A 12,642-nucleotide genomic window follows, 5' to 3' on the forward strand; every position below is an offset into this window, starting at 1 on the left:
ATATGTGAACCGTGAACTTCCAGGTGTTCAAGCTGGTTTTAGAAAAGGCAGAGCAACCAGAGATCAAATTGCCAAAATCCGCTGGATCATAGAAAAAACAAGAGAATTCCAGAAAAACATCTATTTCTGTTTTATTGACTATGCCAAAGCCTTTGACTGTGTGGATCACAATAAACTGTGGAAAATTCTGAAAAAGATGGGAATACCAGACCACCTGACCTGCCTCTTGAGAAACCTATACGCAGGTCAGGAAGCAACAGTTAGAACTGGACATGGAACAACAGACTGGTTCCAAATAGGAAAAGGAGTACGTCAAGGCTGTATATTGTCACTCTGCTTATTTAACTTATATGCAGAGAACATCATGAGAAACGCTGGGCTGGAGGAAGCACAAGCTGGACTCAAGATTGCCAGGAGAAATATCAATAACCTCAGATATGCAGATGACATCACCCTTATGGCAGAAAGTGAACTAAAGAGCCTCTTGATGAAGGTGAAAGAGAGTGGAAAAGTTGGCTTAAAGCTCAACATTCAGAAAATGAAGATCATGGCATCTGGTCCCATCATTTCATGGGAAATAGATGGGGAAACAGTGGAAACAGTGTCAGACTTTATTTTTCTGGGCTCCAAAATCATGGTAGATGGTGATTGCAGCCATGAAATTAAAAGATGCTTATTTCTTGGAAGGAAAGTTATGACCAACCTAGACAGCATATTGAAAAGCAGAGACATTACTTTGCCAACAAAGGTCTGTCTATCAAGGCTATGGTTTTTCCAGTGATCATGTATGGATGTGAGAGTTGGACTATAAAGAAGGCTGAGTGCCAAAGGATTGATGCTTTTGAACTGTGGTGTTGGAGAAGACTCTTGAGAGTCCCTTGGACTGCAAAGAGATCCAACGAGTCTATCCTAAAGGAGATCAGTCCTGGATGTTCATTGGAAGGACTGATGTTGAAGCTGAAATTCCAATACTTTGGCCACCTGATGCGAAGAGCTGACTCATTTGAAAAGACCCTGATGCTGGGAAAGATTGAGGGCAGGAGGAGAAGGGGACGACAGAGGATGAGATGGCTGGATGGCATCACCGACTCAGTGTACATGGGTTTGGGTGAACTCCGGGAGTTGGTGATGGACAGGGAGGCCTGGCGTGCTGTGGTTCATGGGGTTTCAAAGAGTCAGAGAGTGACTGAAGTGAACTGAACTGATACAGTCCATGGGGTTGCAGAGTCGGACATGACTGAATGACTTTCACTTTGTGTCTTGTCAGAGCAAAGAATGTCAGACAAGTCAGAGAGACACTCCTTCAAAGTTTCAAAGAAACAAGACCAGAATGTGCATAGTCAGCCAGTATGGCCTTGGAGCTTGGGAAGGGAGTCTTATCACCAAAGGAGGACCAGCATTGATGTCCCAGGAAGGGAGGCATTTAATCTTTATTTTGAACATGGACATTCTTGACTTCTGGTCAGTGTGCCCGTTTCTTTAATAATTAAAGCAAGTATATAATGTAGGTTTGATAGGTCACAAGCAGGCTATTTTAGCTAGCATAAAATTCAAGCTAACTTATGTAGAAGCCAGAATGACTTCTCCAGACTTCCGTATGTGAACCTTTCTTTTATCAGGGCATGTATACCTCTTTCCTGCTACTGAGCTAGGGGTTTTCAACTGAGTCCCCAGGGAATCCCAGGGGCTTCTACCCACTGTCCTTGTTTTTCACCTCTCCTGTAGTTAGAGCTGCCCACTTCTTTTTCTTCCTTCAAAAGCTCTTATCTGAAAAGTTCTGAGACTAAAGGGTTTGAAAAAATCAGAGCACTCAAAAAATGACTTTTGCCTTAGTTTCAGGTGTACAACATGGTTGTAAATTGTAAAATTTAAATATGTAAATATGTAAAATTAAATTGTAAATAAAAAGTTTAAATTGTAAAATTTCAAAAAATTGAAATTTTTATAGATTATACTCCTGTATAATTATTATGAAGTCACCTGTATTCCCTTGCTGTACAATATGTATCTTGGTAGCTTATTTATTTTATACATTGTAGTTTGTACCCCTTAATCTCCTACTCCTCTTTTGCCCCTCCTCCTTCCCTCTCCCCACTGGCAACCACTAGTTTGTTCTCTTTGTTTTTTGTTATATTTACTACTATGTTGTATTTTTTAGATTCTGCATATATCCTGATAACATACAGTATTTGTCCCTCTCTGTCTTAGTTCACTAAGCATAATATTTTCTAGGCTGAGTAATATACCATCATACATATATATGTGTATGCTGCTCCTGCTGCTAAGTCGCTTCAGTCGTGTCTGACTCTGTGCGACCCCATAGACGGCCGCCCACCAGGCTCCCCCGTCCCTGGGATTCTCCAGGCAAGAACACTGGAGTGGGTTGCCACTGCCTTCTCCAATGCATGAAAGTGAAAAGTGAAAGTGAAGTCGCTCAGTCGTGTCCGACTCTTAGCGACCCCGTGGACTGCAGCCTACCAGGCTCCTCCATCCATGGGATTTTCCAGGCAAGAGTACTGAAGTGGGGTGCCATCGCCATATATGTGTATATATGTGTGTATATATATGCCACATCTTTATCCACTTATCTGTTGATGGGCACTTAGGTTGCTTCCATATCTGGGCTATCATAAATAATGCCGCAATGAACAGCAAGGAGTGCATGTATCCTTTCAAACTAGTGTTTTCATTGTCTTCTGATATATACTCAGGAGTGGAATTGCTGGATCATGTAGTAGTTCTACTTTTAGTTTTTTGAGGCACCTTCACACTGTTCTCCATTGTGACTGCACGAATGTGTACACAGTGTCTTTTTTCTCTACATTCTCATCAACAAGTTTTATCTGCAGTCTTTTTGAAGATGGCCATCCTGACAGGTGTGAGTTGATATCTCACTGTAGTTCTGATTTGCGTTTCTCTAATAGCGATGTTGAGCATCTTTTCATGTGCCTATTGGCCATCTGTATGTCTTATTTGGAGGAATGTCTATTCAGGTCTATTCTTCTATTCTTGTGTCAGAAATCCTCCTAGAATCGGGTTTCTCTGCTTCAGGGAGAAAAGGGCAGGTGGAGGCTGAGGCTGACTGAGTGCCCTCTTGGTGTCTGTCTTTCTGTGACAGGGCAGACTTTGAGAGGGCAGGAGTGTCCCTTTGATCCTTACTGGATGCCCAATGTTTAGCATCTTTGCCACACTAGTAAGTGCTCAATAAATCTACACTTTGGCCATGTGAACACTGTTGTATTTACACAGCCATTTTACACACTGGTGGCTCAGTGGTAAAGAATCCACCTGCCAATGCAAGAGACTCAGGCTCGATCCCTGGGTCAGAAAGATCCCCTGGAGAAGGAAATGGCAACTCACTCCAGTATTCTTGCCTGAGAAATCCCATGGGCAGAGGAGCCCGGTGGGCTACAGTTCATGGGGTCACAAAAGAGTCCCACAGGACTTGGAAACTAAACAAAACAACACTTTTATTGAGATATAATATGCATAAAGAAAAATGTGCAAATACACATGTACAGCTGAAAATTTTCACGAGTTTTCCAGAAGCCTTCCTTCTGCTCCTTTCTCATCTCTGTTCATTACTTCCAGGAAAATTTCATTCTTATTCCCAACAGCACAGACCAGTTGTGCTTTAGTGGTTTTGTTTGTTTGTTTGTTTGTTTGTTTTGGTTTGCGTTCTTTAACTTTTTATTTATTTGGCAGCACATCCCAGCACGCAGGATCTTAGTTACCTGACCAGGAATTGAAACCACAGCCCCTGCATTGGAAACATTGAGTCTTAACCACTGGACCAGCAGGGAAGTCCTAGTTTGGGGCCTTTAAAATAGATGGATTGATGTAATATGTCCTCTTTTATCTCTGGGTTCCTTTGCTCACCACTAGGTTGGTGGAAATCACCCAGATTGTTGCATGTAGCTGCCTGAAATTCATATGTCCATTATGTATTCACACTCATGGCTATTTGGTGGGCAAAAGTTTTTTTCTGTAAAGGTGTGCTCAGTCACATCCAATTCTTTGTGACCCGGTGGACCATAGCCTGCCAAGCTCTTCTGTCCATGGAACTTTTCCAGGCAAGAATACTGGAGTGGGTCACCATTTCCTACTGCAGGGGACCTTCTCCATCCAGTGATCGAAACCACGTCTCTTGTGTCTCCTGCATTGGCAGGCCGATTCTTTACCACTAGTGCCACCTGGGAAGCCCTCTCTGTAAAGGGCCAGACAGCAAATGCGGTCGGCTTTGTGGGTCATTATGGACACTGCCATGACTTCTCAACTCTGTGAGTGACTTCGTAAAAGCAGCCATAGATGGTATCTTCAAAAGTGGGCATGCCTGTGATTTGAGAAAATTTGATGTGCACTCTGGACTAAATATTAAGTTTCTGTCAGTGATTTAAAAATGTAAACACTGTTTGGCAGTCCCTCGAAAAGTTAAACATAGAATTGCTATAGTCACCGTAGTGAAGTCGCTCAGTCGTGTCCGACTCTTTGCAACCCCATGGACTGTAGCCTATCAGGCTCCTCCCTCCATGGGATTTTCCAGGCAAGAGTACTAGAGTGGATTGCCATTTCCTTCTCCAGGGGATCTTCCCAACCCAGGGATTGAACCCAGGTCTCCCACATTCCAGGCAGACGCTTTAACCTCTGAGCCACCAGGGAAGCTCAGCAGTTCCACTCCTGGGTTTAAGGACCCAGAAATGCCACTCCTGGGTTTAAGGACCCAGCAATTCCACTCCTGGGTTTAAGCCTAAAATAATTGAAAGCAGTCACTTGAAGGAAACTTGTGGTCCCAAGTTCAGAGCAATATCCTTGGCAATAGCCAGAAGGTAGAAACAGGACTTCCCTAGTGGTCCAGTGGTTAAGCATCTGCCTGCTAATGCAGGTGACACAGGTTTGATCCCTGGTCGGGGAAGATCCCACATGCCATGGAGCAGTGAAGTCCATGTGCCGCAAGTACTGAAGCCCACGTGCCTAGAGCCCATGCTCCACAAGAGAAGCCACTGCAATGAGAAGCCTACTCACCGCAACTGGAGAGTAGCCCCCGCTCACCAAAACTAGAGAAAGCCTGTGTGCAGCAACAAAGATCCAATGCAGCCAAAAAAAAAAAAAAATTCATTGAAAAGAAACATTTTTTTTAAAAGGTGGAAACAACCTAACTGTCCATCAACAAATGGATGACACACAAAATCCAGTGTGTACATAAAATTGAATATTAGCCTGAAAAAGGAATGAGGTTTTGATCCATGCTACAACATGGATGAATGTTTAAATGTTATGCTAGTGAAATAAGTCAGGCACAGAAGGGTAACTATCCTAGGATTCCACTTATTTGTGGTATAAATAGGCAAATTCATAGGAACAGAAAGTAGATTAGAGGTTACCAGGGACTTCAGGAAGAGGAAGTGGGAGTTAGTGTTTATGGGTAAAGTCAGTTTAGAATGATTAAAAAAAAAATTGTGGAAATGGACAGAGGTGATGATTACACAACACCGTGTGTGACTGAAATCAAGCCACACTCCCTTTAAAGGCTCTGGGAAAGAATCAGTTCTGGAGTTCTTCCAGCTTCTCGTGGCTGCTGGCATCCTTTTGCTTTTGGCCACAACAGTCCCGTGTCTGCCTCGGTGGTTGCTCCATCTTAGTGCCGATGAACCGTACACTTGAAAATGGTACATTTTATGTTATGTGTGTTTTACCACAGTATTTAAAAAATCCATGTTGGAAACAAAAACAAACCAAAACAATGTAAAAACCATTCTTAGCTCATGGGTTGTACAAAAATAGATGGTGGGCAAAGCTCCCTGGTGGTCCAGTGATTAAGAGTCCGAGCTTCCACTGCAGAGGGTACCGGTATTCCATCCCTGGTTGGGGAACTATGCCATACATGATGCATGGTGTAGCCAAAAAGAAAAAGAAAGATGGTGGGCTAGATCTAGCCCATGGGCCATAGTTTGACAACTTCAGTTGTCCGTTATTCCTTTGAAGAAATAAATCATGGTTTTATTTTCTATTGTGATAGGCATTTGGGAATGAACATGGCATGTAGTTCTTTTTTTTAAAGATTTATTTGTCTATTGGCTGGGCTGGGTCTTCATTGCTGCACTAGGACTTTCTCTAGTTGCAGTGAGGTGGGAGTTACTTTCTAGTTGCAGTGCTTGGGCTTCTCATTAGAGTGGCTTCTCGTTGCGGAGCACAGGCTCTAAGTTCGAGGGCTCAGTATTTGCAGAATGTGAGTTCTGGGGTTGTGGCACACGGGCAGAGTTGCTTTGAGGCATGTGGGATCTTCCAGGACCAGCGATCGATCTGGTGTCTCCTGCATTGCAAGGCAGATCCTTAACAATTGGACCACCAGGGAAGCCCAGCATGCAGTTCTTACACAAGGACATGGCTCTGGTCACGTGTGTGTGCCCTCCCACCGCTCCACATAAGCTGGTTTCTCTCTCTGCTCTTCTGACTATGGTTATTCCACCAGGTACTATCTTCCGGACCAGCCCCCAGCCTAGATGAGGGCAGGGAAGGCTCTGGAAGGCGGAGTCTGTGGCATTACTAGGTCCCTGGACTCTACCCCGGGGGCTTCCTCTTAGCCCCGGATGTGGAAAGGGAGGCCCAGGATGCCAAGGGTCTTAGCCAAGACAGGAAGCTGTACAGCCGGCAGCCTTAAAAAGGGAGCGGAGGCAGGGGCGCAGAATTAGTGTTCAAAATTTGGCCTGCTGAGTCCACAGAGAGGGTAAGTGACAGCTGCTCCTGCCTGTAGGGGCAAAGCTGGGTCTCCAGCCCCATCCTCAGTTGGGACCCACAGCTCCCAATTCCACATGCTCTGTGGGTCTGAGCTTCCCCAGGATGGGGAGGGGTAGACCCAGCTGGGGGTTTCTTGGTTTTTTTTCTTGCAGCACCTGCAGGATGAAGGCTCTCTCCTTCCTCTTCATCCCAGTCCTGGGGCTGCTGGTGTGTGGCCAGTCGCTGTGCCCCATAGATAAAGCCATCAGTGAGAAGATCCAGGAGGTCACCACCTCCCTAGGTGAGAACCCTCCCATCCAACCTCAGCCAGGCCCTCAGGGGCCTCTCTGATTCCTGACATGGAGCGAACATCAGGCCAGCCCCAACCCCAACCAAATCTCAACCCCAAACCCAACCCAACGCCAATCTCCACTGGTTTCCACCTCTAACTACAGCTCAAAACCCTCCTCCCTCAAAAACGCCCACTCAGGACAGAATCCTTGGAGGTGGGGAGTTCCCCACCTACTGGGCCTTCCCCAGGGGCGTTTTCTTGACCCTCTGCCCATCTCCAAACCACCAGGGCCTAGGCAGCATGAGAAGGGGGTTGGGGCAGCTTGGTCTCACAGTTACTTTGCATCACCCCTTCCCGCAGTTCCTGGGGCAGTAAGGATCATTGGCCTGGACTGCCGGAGTGTCACCTCTAGGGGGTCCCTGGTCACCTGCCCTTCAGGTAGGTACAGAACTCCGTTGTCCAGTCTCCCGGCTCTATTCTCAGCACCCCATACCCCGCTCCACTGTGTTTAGGTTCCATTTCTCTAGAACCACGGAGTCCCAGCCTCTAATTCCTTAATATCCTGGTCTGCACTCCCGGCCTTGTCCCTTCCCCCAACTCCCAGGCCCCATTTCCTCAGGACACTGGTGTCCAGGCCCCCAGCATCCCTGCCACCCACGCTGCCAGCCCCCTGGAAGCCCAAACTCAAAGCTTCTGGCTCGGGGTCCAAGCTCTCTCCTCCTTGCTCCCCCTCGCAGGCTTCGCCGTCACTGGCTGCACGTGTGGCTCCGCCTGTGGCTCGTGGGACGTACGTGCTGAGACCACGTGCCACTGCCAGTGCGCAGGCATGGACTGGACTGGAGCTCGCTGCTGCCGCCTGCATATCCAGTAGCCTAAGACTGCGCTTGCGCGGTGCAGGCCTGGGGGGCGTGGCCAGGCATTTGGGGGCGGGTCATATCTCTGAGGGGCCGGGCCAGGCCCCGGCTGGAAATAAACCTCTTTGAGATGATGGGGAGGGCCCGGGCCCTGAGCTGTGTCTTCTGTGGGGTGTGGGTGACTGAGCTGGCGTCTCCAAAAAGAGCAAGGTGCATCAGCACCGGAGAGGGTGGGGGAGCAACCGCAACTTTTCTTCTCCCCGTTCCGCCCTCCTCCCTTGTTGTCCGCAACTTCTATTTTTGAAAATGGGGCCCTAACTTCCTTTAATGACATCCACACTCAAGGCTCATGGTCTTCGTCAAAGGAGAAGACAGTGTTAGACTATTTTTGTGGGGGGCCTCTCTGCACGGCATGTGGGATCTTAGTTCCCTGACTGACCAGTTATGGAACCCGTGCCTTTTGCAGTGGAAGCTGGGGAGTCTTAACCACTGGACCGTCAGGGAAGTCCCGTAGTATTACCTTTGAGGCCACCTTGACGGCCACACGAGGGTCCTAGGCCTCCTGGGAAGTTGCTGGGTTATTCTCCCCCACAATGATGCCTCTTTGGGGATCTGGGTCTGGACAGGACAGGAACCACCCCACCCCCACCAATCCCTACCCCACATATGCTCCAGAGCCTCAAGTCATGAGCAGCCTCAGGGTCAGGGTGCATCCCTATTCATCGCTGTACCCAGAGACCTGAGCTCCATCCCTCACTCCCCACCTGCAACAGGGACATTCATTCCTATTCCTCATGAACATTCAAATGTGACAACACGGGTAGGGGATTTGTTGGCTCTTTGGTATATCCTGCTTAGAAGAGAGAATGGCACATTGAAGGTGTTCAGGAAATGTCCGTTGAATAAATAACCAGACACACAGGTGAATACACCACCTAGGTACACATGCTACACCTATATACACAGTGACACATGCCTTGTGCACACAAAATACACAACCCAGTTACCACGGTCACACAAGGACGCCACGCCCTATAGACACACACATGCCAACTGTGGGGAGGGAACTAGGGACACAGGAACTCTTGTGTGCCTTGGATGGACTCTCGTGCTCTCAACATCAAGTCCCCATCCCAGCCTGGATGACGTTGGTCTCAGTCTGGAGTCAATGCCCCAGAAGAGAAATACTCAGCACCACTGGGGGCACAAATCCAGGTGATTCAAGGTCCAGTTTCCTGAGAACCCTAACCCAGGAGTCTTAAAATCCAGTCCCTGAGAGATGCAGACAGAGACTTCAGAACACTTGGTGCCCAGGTTTAAGAGGGACCCCAGACTTAAATAGCACAGTCCCCAGCAGCACACTCCAGAGGCTGAAGAATGGGTGACAGGGTGGGTTTCTGGTTTTCAGGATGATTTAGACTCTTCCCACTGACAACCACCCCCCATGGTGGTACACCACCCCGCCCCCACTGGTTGCAATGATCGAGAACTGAGATCACGAACACTCCTGGTGCCCATGGAATCCACTACATGCCAATCCAGGGATTCCCCTCCCAGGTCCTCCCCCTTAAAACACTTTGGCCTTGGGGTTGGAGTGGGATCACAGAGTCAGAAATGTGTTAAGGACCAGAGAGGGCAAGCATAGTTCCTTGCCCATCCTGCCCCTCACTGTCCCCAGACTCTCATGTGAATGCCTCTGTCTTTAAGACCTACAATTGTCCCCTTGTATCTGGACCCCAAGAAGGGCCTCTTTTGAGCTCTCAGTTCCAACACAGTCTTCCTCCTGTCCCAGAGTGTAGACTTCAAAAGTCTCTTTCCTCATTTGCTAACTGCACAGCCCCCTGTGAGAGTTGAACTTTGGTGCTGGAGAATATTCTTTTTTTTTTTTTTTTTAAGATTTTACTCCATTTGGCGGCACCAATAGGGGTTCTGGAGCCAATCCAGGACAAAATAACAGCCAGACTTGAAGATGGGACGCCAAAAACGGAATGGGGCTAGCAAGTGGAAGAATAGAGACTCAGCCCCACTAGCTAGTTACCTGGAGAATATTCTTGAGAGTCCCTTGGACAGCAAGGATTTCAAACCAATCAATCCTAAAGGAAATCAACCCTGAATATTCATTGGAAGGACTGATGCTGAAGCTGAAGCTCCAATCCTTTGGCCTCCTGATGTGAAGAACTAACTCATTAGAAAAGACCCTGATGCCAGGAAAGATTGAGGGCAGGAGGAGAAGGGGGCGAAAGAGGATGAGATTGTTGGATGGCATCATGGACTCAGTGGATATGAGTTTAAGCAAACTCCCGGAGATAGGGAAGGACAGGGAAGCCTGGCATGCTGCAGTCCCTGGGGTTGCAGAGTCGGCCACGACTGAGTGACTGAACAACAGCCCCCTATAGTAGCCAAGATTGTTGGTTGCCAGCCCCCCAGACCCCACCTCAATCTGCTGCTACTGCTAAGTCACTTCAGTTGTGTCTGACTCTGTGTGACCCCATAGATGGCAGCCCACCAGGCTCTGCTGTCCCTGGGATTCTCCAGGCAAGAACACTGGAGTGGGTTGCCATTTCCTTCTCCAGTGCATGAAAGTGAAAAGTGAAAGTGAAGTCGCTCAGTCATGTCTGACTCCTAGGGACCCCATGGACTGCAGCCCACCAGGCTCCTCTGTCTATGGGATTTGCCAGGCAACAGTACTAGGATGGGTTGCCATTGCCTTCTCCCATATTTATTATATCATATCATAATATATATTTATGATATATAAATATATATTTATATACCATAAATATATTATACATTATATATTTATTAATAGTTTAAAATCTCTTCAGTTTTTCTGTAAGAAAAACTTTGTAAGAGGAGGTTAATGTTTAGTAATTAATGTTTTAAAATCTTATTTTATTTAGAAATGACCTAGCTATTTAACAAACTTTTATTATTTAGTTTAGTACAACTCTAGAAATTTAAGTTATTCCAATCCTAAGAGATTATTTTAGATTATAATAATATTCTATTAAAATATAATTATTTTTAATAGAGTTTATCTAAAAGTTTTTATCTCATTTATATATATATATATATATATATATATATATATATGTATATCTCGAGCTAAAATGAAAGGACATTTTCTGGATTACCTAAATGAGAGGCTCAGGTTCAGAACAACAGACTCAGGAATGACTGAATCCAGGGTTTCAGACAATGTCTCCGGAACTCGACTCCTTGTCATGTCTGCTTTCCTTACTGTTGACCTCACTTTTAGGCAAGTTCTTCCCTGCCGTAGCTCCAGGCTTATATCCCGGCAGTCTGACAGAAGTGGGAAAGAGAGAATGCCCCTTCACCTGGTTAACCCAACAAAAGCCCCAGGCCTGGGTTTCATTGGTTGAGTCTGGCTCCTTTGCCCACCCGCTCTGCGCTACATCTTGGTCTTTGATTGGCTGGACCTAGATCATTATTTAAAGAAAATTCAGACTGTTGCCCCATGAAAGCATCGGGTCAGCCAACCCCATGGAGTCCTCTTAGGCCACCATGACACCGTTGCTTGTGGGTCTTCAGTTCTGGGGCTACCTTTTTCTCCAAGTCCAGAGGGCTGTACCCTGGTTTTGGCCTCATTTTAGTCAGGGAAATGTGCAATGCTGCAGACCCGCCCCCTATGCCTGTCCATCAGAGCAGAGTCAGTTCCCCATTGGTCCATCTTTTTTCAGCTATTGTATCATCAGTGGAGGTGAGGCCACGTCTCTCAACGACTGACTTCTTTGTAAGAGGAGATAGAAGAGCTGGCATCTAATTATTGTTAAACTGATCTTCCTTGAGCAGACAAGACCGGCAGTAATTTATTTGTTTATTTATACTGCACTGTGTGGCATGTGGGATTTTAGTTCACCAACTAGGGATCTACTACAGCCCCTGCAGTGGAAGGTCAGAGTCTTAATCACTTGACTGTGAGGAAGTCCCAAGATTGGTAATACTTCAGGAAAGAGAACATTGTCCTCACCAGCCAGTTCTTGGGGGTAATTCCAAACTTGCATGCATGCTAAGTCACTTCAATTGTGTCCTACTCTTTGTGACCCTGTGGACTGTAGCCTGCCACGCTCCTCTGTCCATGGGATTCTCCAGGCAAGAGTACTGAAATGGGTTGTCATGCCCTTCTCCAGGGGATCTTCCTGACCCAGGGGTTGAACACGTGTGTCTTACATCTCCTATGTTAGCAAGCAGGTTCTTTACCACAAGCGCCACCTGGGAAGCCCAAAGTTACTTAAAATTTAATCACATATTTTAAACCTAAAACATACTCACTTCTCACACATAGAAAGTTTTAATCTAATTTTTTCCAAAGGGAGTGTAACAGAGTGGGACCCTATGGGCCTTCCCAGGACAGACGCTACCTCCCCCCATGTCCTCTGCTTGTCTCTTGTCTACAGAAAAATTTTATCCAAGAATAAATTTAATCAAAGAAAATTTAAAAGTGCAGAAACAAAGAAAAATGATCAAACAGAATAAAATAATAATAAACCATTAAACTAAGTCAAGGACATTTAGTCCCTCCTCAAGGGTTATAGATAATACTGTGTCATATGCTTCAAGCTCTTTCGCGGATACCAAACCCCCCAGGTGGGGGAAACTAACTACATGATGACCAGACTGTAGCCATGACATAAGCTGCCACATCTTACACAATTTCAAGAACTGGCCTCAAGGAAATGGGAACAATCCAACCCTGGAACTGAAGATTAAGTGCACTTAAAACAATCAAGATGACACTGATCAGACCACTGCATAAGCAAC

General features: G+C 46.4%; 1 protein-coding gene across 2 annotated transcripts; it reads left to right on the plus strand.

The window, feature by feature from the left end:
• The first annotated feature begins 6,605 nt into the window (after positions 1-6,605).
• RETN (resistin) lies at positions 6,606-7,994 on the plus strand. Of its 2 annotated transcripts, NM_183362.1 has the most exon segments (4): positions 6,606-6,724; positions 6,888-7,015; positions 7,367-7,444; positions 7,744-7,993. In NM_183362.1, coding segments are annotated over 3 exon segments (330 nt in total). In that variant the 5' UTR covers positions 6,606-6,724; positions 6,888-6,897; the 3' UTR covers positions 7,878-7,993.
• The last annotated feature ends 4,648 nt before the right edge of the window (positions 7,995-12,642 follow it).

Source organism: Bos taurus, chromosome 7 (genome assembly GCF_002263795.3).
Source record: "Bos taurus isolate L1 Dominette 01449 registration number 42190680 breed Hereford chromosome 7, ARS-UCD2.0, whole genome shotgun sequence".
In the NCBI taxonomy this organism is placed as follows: domain Eukaryota; kingdom Metazoa; phylum Chordata; class Mammalia; order Artiodactyla; family Bovidae; genus Bos; species Bos taurus.

Excerpts from the sequence above, each read along its gene's own strand:
- RETN (XM_059887947.1), top strand. The coding sequence starts at position 6,898 with ATGAAGGCTCTCTCCTTCCTCTTCATCCCAGTCCTGGGGCTGCTGGTG. Across the intron at positions 7,016-7,743 it reads GGAGGTCACCACCTCCCTAG|GCTTCGCCGTCACTGGCTGC; the intron begins GTGAGAACCCTC and ends TCCCCCTCGCAG.